Source organism: Coffea eugenioides, chromosome 5, assembly GCF_003713205.1.
Source record: "Coffea eugenioides isolate CCC68of chromosome 5, Ceug_1.0, whole genome shotgun sequence".
NCBI classification, from domain to species: Eukaryota; Viridiplantae; Streptophyta; class Magnoliopsida; order Gentianales; family Rubiaceae; genus Coffea; species Coffea eugenioides.
The window spans coordinates 47,142,448-47,152,448 of record NC_040039.1 but is presented as its reverse complement, the minus strand read 5'-3'; the positions used below and the strand labels follow the sequence as shown (position 1 = coordinate 47,152,448).

At 37.2% G+C, this 10,001-nt stretch overlaps 2 protein-coding genes across 2 annotated transcripts in view; one reads left to right on the top strand and one right to left on the bottom strand.

Annotated features, from left to right (window-relative positions):
• Positions 1–1,742, top strand: part of LOC113771888 — a 12,710-nt gene extending 10,968 nt beyond the window's left edge. The window contains exons 2-4 of the mRNA XM_027316436.1: positions 9–514; positions 681–1,196; positions 1,466–1,742. Of these exons, the coding sequence (XP_027172237.1) occupies positions 9–514; positions 681–1,196; positions 1,466–1,687 (1,244 nt within the window). The 3' untranslated portion in view covers positions 1,688–1,742. The remainder of the gene's footprint in view (positions 1–8; positions 515–680; positions 1,197–1,465) is intronic.
• Positions 1,743–2,704: 962 nt separating this feature from the next.
• Positions 2,705–9,156, bottom strand: LOC113770345 (mitogen-activated protein kinase 19-like). The gene is made up of 10 exons (XM_027314766.1): positions 8,584–9,156; positions 6,969–7,377; positions 6,634–6,761; positions 6,427–6,486; positions 5,247–5,396; positions 4,991–5,146; positions 4,641–4,852; positions 4,441–4,542; positions 4,128–4,291; positions 2,705–3,332 (listed from the first exon to the last, which is right to left on the bottom strand). The coding sequence occupies exons 1-10, from the start codon at positions 8,605–8,607 to the stop codon at positions 2,878–2,880; spliced, it is 1,860 nt and encodes a 619-aa protein (XP_027170567.1). The 5' UTR covers positions 8,608–9,156; the 3' UTR covers positions 2,705–2,877.
• Positions 9,157–10,001: the final 845 nt, after the last annotated feature.

The following is a 10,001-nucleotide window of genomic DNA, read 5'->3' as shown; positions in this document are numbered from 1 at the left end:
GGAACTAGATGTCAATCAATATGCAGCATGGAAGGAGCTATATTTAGGCAGCATATGTCAAGTGCAAGACAAATCAAAACCTTGGCAGTTCTGGAAAATAATGCTGAAAAATGGCAACATGGATACTCTGGCTGCAATTTGCCCTGTCAATGGCAAGAAAGCCAGTCCTTTTCGAAAGTCTGTCTTTCCATGCTTCGGAAAAGGTTGCATGAACATGCCATCAATGTACCATAACTACACCAGTGTTCAAGGATACCAAGGTTCTCATACACTAAGGGGAAGCTTTTATGGAACATGGGATCTGAATTGTGATATGAATAAGACAACTATACAAAATGGCACTTCATATTATGCAGTAACTTGGGAGAAGGTAGTGGGAAAAGCCAGTTGGAATTTTCACCACGTACTCAAAACATCACCAAAGTATCCCTGGTTAATGCTCTACCTTCGGGCAGACACTACAGAAGGGTTCTCTGGGGGATACCACTATGAAACCAGAGGAATTTTACGAGTGGTATGATTCCTTCATCCAAATGATCAAATTCCTACATTCACACTAATATTTCAACTGCTACCACTTGCAAACGCCTAGAGGTTTAATATCTTATGGCATCTTCTACTTGGTAAAGAGTCTTGATGCTCTGTGTTTTCTCTTTTTCTTTTTCCTTTATTCCCCTCAGATTCCAAAATCACCATACTTCAAAGTCAAGTTGACACTAGATGTAAGGCGAGGAGGGGGTAGAAGAAGTCAATTCTATCTTTTGGACATCGGTGGCTGTTGGAAGAACAATGGAAAGCCTTGCGATGGAGATGTGACAACTGATGTCACTAGATACAGCGAAATGATCCTAAATCCTGAGGTATACTCATGGTGCAATCCAAGTAGTCTAGGCTCTTGTCCTCTCTACCATACTTTTCCCAATGGCACTCGTGTACACCGCACAGACGAGAAAAATTTCCCATACAAGGCATACCACCTATATTGCTCTCCAGGCAATGCTAAGCATCCAGGGGAGCCCCATAGCTTTTGTGATCCTTACAGTAATCCACAGCCCCAAGAAATTCTGCAGATTTTGCCTCATCCTGTTTGGAGTGATTATGGGTATCCAACAGAGGCAGGTGAAGGTTGGATTGGTTATCCAAAAACTTGGGAACTTGATGCTGGCAGATTGTCACAGGCACTTTACTTCTATCAGGTACTCCAGTAATTACTGCTACAGCTGCTAACCTGCTACTAACAACCTTTTCTTTTTTGTTTTTTTTTTTCTTTCTGATCCTCATAAGATCAGCGACCGACCAATCTCTCTCTGGTCCTATATTGCCTACTTCTTTTCACTTTATTATTCATCATTTCTTTCATGTTAACTAAGAGTAAGGTAACTGCTCGATCAACGGTAGTGAGGTAACAAAAACAAGTATTCTATCCATTTATGAGGCTTCTTCTTTGAACTACTTGGTTCCTCAGGATCCTGGCTCCCCACCGGCAAAGAGATATTGGCCGTCGATCAATGTGGGCACAGAGATTTTTGGGAGCGAGGATGAAATTGCAGAATGGACAGTTAGCGACTTTGATATTGTCGTTCCAGAGGAACAATATTCCCGAGGAACACGGATGTCAGTAAAAAAATATCTGGTCTGCTGTTTCCTCATTTCTTATCCAATCATTTATCAAATTTTCCGTACTTAAAAGTTTCTTGACCAAAATACTAAAAAACTCCTGTGATTTACCAATATTTAATTGAACTCTCTCTATTTTGAAAATATATAGTATAACTCCCTGCGTTTTCAACTAAATTAAAAATTAAATGGAATACATCCAATGTAGCGGTTGTACATGAAATGTCAATATTGCTCATGTAGAAATGAACTCCCTATGATTTGCCGAATATTTAATTTCACTCTCTCTAGTTTGAAAAACTATACTATACCTCCCTTCAATTTCAACTAAATTGAAAATTGAACAGAAGGCATTTCACGTATAGTAGAGGCAATATTAACATTTCATATACAACCATTAGATTGGATGATTTTTGTTTAATTTTTAATTTAATTGAAATCACAGCGAACTATAGTGTAGGTTTCCAAATCAAAGGAAATTAAATTAAACATTCGACAAATCACAGTAAATTTTTTTGGTATTTTATCCCAAATTTCTTTAGGAATAGACTCTTAAAGGTCTTGAATGTCAATGTCCAAATCATACACATAATGATGCTTCCATGATATTCTCTGATTCTGGTCACTCTGTATTTCCTGTCGCCCTTTCCACTCTATTATGTGTTGAAAATTTTCCAAATTTGTCTATAATGTGATTTTAAGATATATATATACATTGTGATAAATGTATATTCATTCATAAACTTGAAAGTTTCATGAATATATTCATGTATGTGGAGTTCCATGAATGTAATGATAGATTCATATCTTTGATCATAAAATCATGTGATGCATGAATTAAAGTACATGAATTTATACACAATACCTTGAATCTATTTATACAAATTTTTAATAATAACTTCACTTATTTTTTAAATAATTTTTCCTATATAAACAGATCAAGTAGAGAGTGATTGGGTGCAGAAAATCTCTTTCCTGTTACTTTGAATTCTCTGAAAAACCACTTCATAATTCAAGAGAGTTTGTCTTATCTTGTGCAAAAGTATTATATCAAACAAATAAAGCTTAAAGTGGAGCATTATTTCAATTTAAACGAAGAACTCGACGACGAAAACCTATTTTATTACTTAAAATCAATTTTACATAAGAATAAACTTTACAGCGACTCGAGAACAAGAAGTAACCATCTCTCAAGTCTCAGGATACTCTGAATTTTATAGTTCAATGCACCCCCTAATCCGGCCAGACAGCAAAGAACCCCTAAGTCAGCCCATACTGAATGGCACCAACCTCTCTATGAGCAGCAACAGCAACAGCTGCGGCGCCAACTGCACCAAATTGAGACTGTGCCTGTAGCAATTTTGCATCAAGCGCAATTTGACTATTTAACTGGACGGATTTTGCCTGTGACTGGTAATAGAGGCTGTGCTGCTGGTGGTGATTGTTGATATCAGTGGTAATGACAGGAGTTGACTTGGCAGGCGGGTAGTGGTGTTGATGCGGCAATTTTGCCTGAGCGGAGGAGTTCTTGACAGCTTCAGGAACATGCTTATCTTGATTCTTCAAAGTGTTAGCGGTCCTAAAGAAATACTGCGGAGACATGGCCTGAGGAGGAAGGACGGGATTCTGAATGTACGCTCTTCCATCATGGGCATGATTTATGTTTCTGACGTTCTCATACGGTATAACAGGTCCCACAACTCTTCCAGGTTTAGCTACGAAAACGAACGAGTATCATCAGTACAGGGAGAAGCGCAGTAACAGTGATCAACTAACAAAGACCAAGAAAATTTTGAAAATACCCATCATATTAATGAGAAAAACAAAGTAGGACCAAGATAGAATTGGAAAAGTAAAGCTTTACCAAAGCAACAAGATACACACTGACCAGCAAATCTACCATGTAAAATGCCCACTAGATACATGAAGTAATAGTGAGTTCCAATATAACGTTTTTTAACCGAGCGGAAAAGCAAACAGTGGCTTGAAGACAAACTATGAACATATCATGTCATAAATGTCAAAACAATTTCCCGTCCGTAACAGGGTTACTTGCAAATTCAAGCACCACACCTCTCTTTCTGCAACAATAAAATAGCTGTTTCCTTGTATTTCAAACCAGAATGCAACTAAAATCTGAAAAATTCAATTCTAATCATCCATACATATTAGACAATAATCACATGAAGTCAACTAGAAGAAATAGTTTGACAAATCCAAATTGATGATGAACCATCCATGCTCAGGTAATGACGTTGTGTGTTAGCTGGAAGGAGACAAAATGGTTGCTTGATATACAGTACAAATTAGCAAGTAATATTAATGGCACAATAAGAGGGGGAAAAAAAGTTGTGAGAGAGGAAAGAGACTTCGGATTCCATTTCAAGTAACACCAAGTTCATTGCCCCGGGAAAACTGATTAACATACGAGGTAGCAGTTTTTTTTTTTTTTGGGTTTTTTTTTGGGGGGGGGGGGGGGGGTTTGGTTTGAAGGAGGGTGCTTTGAATACCTGGTGGCACACGTGGTGGTGCCCGCAAAACCTTCGCTGGAGTCCCAGAGATGGTTTCTGAAACATTAACACTGCTCGAAACTTCTTGACTGCTTCGTCGATTATCAAAAGCAGAATCATTCTGATCTGATTTAGGAGCGATAACGCTTGAATTGACGGTAGACCTAAAAAACACGTGACAGACTAATGTAAGCCAACAAACCAGGAAAAAGGGACAAAAAGTTTCAAATGTTTTATTGTTAAAGAATGTACTCTTGAAATAACACATTCATACTGATGGAACAGAAAGACAGGAAGTGGAACAAAAAACTACCGTGGAAGAGAGACGTGCTTTCTCTCAGGGGGAATAACAGGCCCGCTTTTGCCACCATTTTCCTCGAGATAGGCAAATTGTTTTCTAAAATGACCAATAGCACTGCAGAGTAAAAACGAACTCCACTATTACTACTTGATACCAATAAATTACATCACCACATAAAAAGTAAAGAATTTGAAGCAGAGAGTTGTTAGAACCTAGGATAGAGAAAATTTGCCACATCATTTCCAGCCATGTAATCCTTCAGCAGTTGAGGGTGGTATTCTAATATCTCCCGAAATATTAATTCCCTAATGTCCTCCTTAGTCACCCTTCGGCGCTCAAACTCAAACTCTAGCTTTGAGATTGGCTGACAAGAAGGTTCCCTCTCAATCTTTGCCAGCCCCTTGAAATAAGGATGAGCCAATGCCTAATAAACCATATAAATCAAGTTTAAAACCAAATTAATCAAAATAAATACTTAATTCTAGCCTGTACTTCCCGTGCTAATAATACAATCATATTAACTTCCATTTTGAACAATTTCGACTGAGAAAGCAAAAAATACCTCTTCAGCAGTTGGTCGGTCCTTAGGATCAAAAGCTAAGAGCCTTTGTAGTAGTCGAAGAGCCAAAGGATCTGCATTTGGAAATTTCTCAATAAAAGGAATCGGTTGCTTTCTCCGCATATCAGTCAAATATTTTCTTGCCTTCTCATTGCGAACCTGCATCCACAACAGAACACAAGTTCAAACACACTCTTGATTGATAATAGCCAATCCTGACTATCAACTAGTGACACATCGCATAAAAAACATAACATACTCCAGATATCGTATCAGCTGATGGTGTCCCCAGAAGATCAGTAATCAGTTCCAACTGATGAACGACACTTTTACCCGGAAACAGAGGCTTTCCAGTCAGTACCTCAGCGAATATACAGCCAATACTCCAGATGTCAATTGCAGGTGTATACTGCAAGCCAAAGCCCACATTAATCAGATCAACACTATCAAGCAAGATTAGAAAGATGGTCATAAGACATTCAAAATTTGATACAAGACCTAACACAGTTACCTGAAGAAAGAAATTTCAACTTCCAGGAGAGTTCAATATCCTCCCTGAACAAGGAATTATTTAATCTACACATCACTACTTAATGCACGCAGAATACATTTCAGACAGAAATGAAATGAGTTACTGAAGCATTAAAATCACAAATTCTACTTCATGACAAAAGAAGTCAATGCAAAGAACTCCCAAGTTAATCACTGTTTTACCCTACTTAGCCTTTCAATTGACACATATTTTGAAGCATACTACAATGTAGAGTCAAAAAAAGGGGCACAGGAAACAAATTGCTCACACACACACACACAGAGATATATATATCACACACACACACACAGATATATATATATTTATTTATATATATTTAGCCACTCTGCTTCATACCAATTACAAAATGTAGATTCCTGCTTAATTCTTTTTCACAGGAAAATTATAGAACACCCAGTGAAACCATTCTTTTTTCATTTATGCTGCAATGCTAAGTGTGCAAAACATACTCATGTGATCCCAATTTTACAGAACGAAAAAGCTAGGGGACATACATGCAATGCCTTATCAATGAAATTTAGCAGGTTTACTTGAGGATGACACAAAGATAAATACATTTACTAGATCCAATAAGAAGCATACGGAAAATTGACAACATAGGACAATCATTTTCAGCCCCAGCATTCATCTTTTGCAGCAAATATACCACATTCATGCAAGTTTCTAACCTAAACACACAGACTCACGCATGGAGGGAGTGCAAGAGACCATGGAACAAATGACAATTCAATAACAATGCCTTACAGTTGAAAAGCAATATCATGCCCAAGTAACAATAGATGAAGGCTATGCACACCACATATCACATGTATCTCAAAGGACCTTGGGAAAGGATTAATTCTGCCATATACACATGAAAAGACAGTATACTCAAGTGCAGCACTACCTTTGAGAAGAAGGATCCACATAACTCGGGAGCCCTATACCATCTTGTAGCAACATAATCCTACATGGTAGCACCGAGGGGATTAAAGGAATCAGTATCTCAGAATTTCTTTTGGCAATCATAAAAACAAGAAGAAAGCCATGTGTGTGTGTGTGTGTGTGTGTGAGAGAGAGAGAGAGAGAGAGAGAGAGACTGGGCAAGCCATACCGTCCAAAAAATTGTTGTAGGAGTATCACTAAAAGCAACTCTCGCTAATCCAAAATCACATATTTTAAGTTTGCAGTTTGCATTGGCCAATATATTTTTTGGCTTAAGATCCCGATGATACACATTCGCTGCAACCAATGAGCATCAGATCAGAATGGAACTACTTATCAGAACCCTCTTAAAGAGATGAAAATTCACAGCTACGTGCTTCAAAATCAATACCAGTAAGAGAATAGATAAATTTCATGAGAAAATTACTCGCAAGCTCACTGATGGACTTAATCTACTTTATTGAATGCATTCCGTAAATAAAATCAAATATCTCTTACACGAACCTGTATGCATATATTTCAGTGCACGCAGCATCTGATAAAGGAAAAACCGATGATGTTCATGCGTCAAATCATCATTCGCTTTAATAACTTGGTGAAGGTCCGACTCCATAAGCTCGAAAACGACATAAATATCTCTAAATTCTCGCTTTGAGGGTGGCATCATAATCCGCTTGATTTCAACAATATCAGGATGTCGTAAAAGCCTAAGCAGTTTAATCTCGCGCAAAATTCGAATAGCATCAGAAATATGCTCAAAGATGTCATTTATCTTCTTTATTGCTACTTTTTCTCCAGTATGTGTGTCAATGGCTGCACATACAACTCCATAGCTCCCCTTCCCTATTACTTCCAGAATTTTGTAACGGTTGGCATCCCCATACTCCGTAAAAAAATCTGCCTCCTTGGAGCTCTATCAGATGATTAAAAGTCAGATAATAACATCTTTGTTGACTAAGCAAAGGTGATGGACTTTACCATCAGCAGGAAATAGTGATAATGAAGCAAGTAAAACAAGAGAAAGATCACACGATGCCAGAAACTCACCAAGACACAAACTGTGTTAACATGAAATATCAGAACCCCACAACATTATATACTGAAAGCAGCTTAGTTACGTATTATACTCAAGGATGAAAAACTCAACTTCGACTTCGCAAGGAAAAATTGATTTTGAATCATCATGTGGCAATGCATTTAGTTTTACAAGAGAGAAAGGGAGAAAAAATCTCATTTCACAATGCATTGAAGAAAGATATACAATCAAAAGCATACAATCAAGCACGACAGCAACTCTGCAAAAAGAAGAAAAGATACCACTAACAAATACTGGCAGGTACAAAGAAAGAAATCACAGAATATTGCAAGCACATTTCACCACTGAATTACCAACACACAGATGCATCAATAAATCTATCAACGGAACAAAGCTAGTAACTTTGTAGGTTTTTCTTTTCTTGGGTGAAAGGAGTAGCCTGGTTGCTGAAGCATAAGAGCAACAATTTAATACCAAATGATCAGCGACAAGCATATCCTTTATCACTCAATACACTCTTGACTCAACAACTTTCCAGAGTAAATTCAATAAAGAAAACAAGTTTCTGCAGCCAACAATCCTTCTAGAACTTATATTTTAGCACACTCAGGATCTACATTTCCCATTGCCACGAGTTGCATAAATCTCCGTTAAAATCCTAAATTCTGATCAGTTAATTATCACCACACCTCAATTACACCCCATCTTTTCCACAAGTTCATAGAAGAGTTAATGCAAGCACCCAAAAGAAAAGAAAAGAAAAACGACCATCAAAAGAACTGTTACGCATTAACTTCCCAACCAAAGAGAAATAAAACCCTCAGAGTACTTGATCAAGATCGATTCTTTTCTCCCAGCACAGGACCTCTCTTCCTTAAAAACCCAAAAACAACCACTTCCCCCCACCCAAAAAAAAAAAATTAAATACTCAAATGTTTTAAGCAAAGCAAGCTCGGAAAAAATTCCTCAAGATCTCTCCTTCCATCTTCAAAATTCTACAACACTAGCACACAAAATTAACACAAAAAATCGCTTCAATGTATAAATAAGATTTTACATCAATAAGAACGCCAAACTACCAACCTTTTTGCGTTGATCTTGCTGCATCTTTCTCCAACCTTTATTCAAAATACCAAAAACTCGTTGTTCTATCGGATTCACTTCTTCCTCTTCAGTAATAGAACCGATCAGATCCAACAAAACACACCAACCACAAAAATAGTACCAAACAAAGAAACAAAAACCCCGAACACTTTAAACCAAAATTACTAAATTGAAATTATAAACCGCATTTCCTCCACCGACGCCCGAAGTTCAACCACTAATTACAAACCCGTCGGTCCAATATTTTATTCTAAACCCAAAAGTCTTAACCGAACCACCACCAAATTTCCCAGCTCTCTTAAAAAATCCAACTCCTAAAAATGCAGTCTTTCACGAAGAAGTCTCGGAAACTGTATACAAAAGAGCCTGGAATTTCAGTATAACGGCGGAGGGGAAGGGAGGAGACTAGGGTTTCGCGGGGAGATCTGATCGGAATTTGATCGGAGGAATGAAAAGAGAGAAACGGAATTGTTGAGGTAGAAGGAGTTTTATAATGCAAGTGTGGACTCAGTAGTATACAGTGAGAAGAAGAAAAGGGCAACGGAAATTGTTTCTGTGGTTTTGCGCGTTTTGGATTGGAAAATGGGAAAAATATTTTTTTAAAAGGAAAAAAAAATTGAAAATGAAAATGGGGTTGGGATGGGTTATCTAACGGCTATTACTATTAGTCTTCATACTTATAAAGGTACGGAATTTGGTCGGCTGTTTCTTTCACTCGTCTCTCTCGTCTGCACGCGCCAGCGGCTTCTCTCCTGTAATTTCACCAACATCCTAAGGGTATTTTGGACCTTCTGAATATTGTACCATTTTATACAAGTTTGTTTGGATTGGATTATTTAAAGAAAAAATTGTTTATTATTCACAAATTAAGTTTTCTAATCACCTTTTCTATTTCACTTATATTACATAAAAAAAAAGTGGTCTGATAGTAAATAATACACGAAAAAAAAATTCAAAAGACCTTCAATCCAAACAAATTAGGGATCAGGACTACTAACAAAAATAGAATAAGAACTATTACTAAAAATAGAATAAGAGGACGAAGAATTGTTTCACTTTTTGGTGGCAGAAGAAACTGATTAGTTGATGGTTTTAGTTAGGATATTAATTGATCACAGTCATAAAAGGGCTAATTTGGTTCATCGATAATATGATTGACTCCGAGTTTATCACCATGATTCCTACCCCTATTTGCTACTAATTGTTTTGTCAAGATTTTCTATTAAAAAGGTGAGAGCAAGATTCCATAAAAAACTTTTGGTAGGTGCAACCTCAAAATGAAGGACGCCTCTTATCTAATTTTTCTTTTCATGATGACTCTTCTTTTTTTTTTCTAGATCTTTTAATGAATTGAGCAGTTCGCGCGAACATGTTTGCTCGGCTCGTTCAAGTTATTA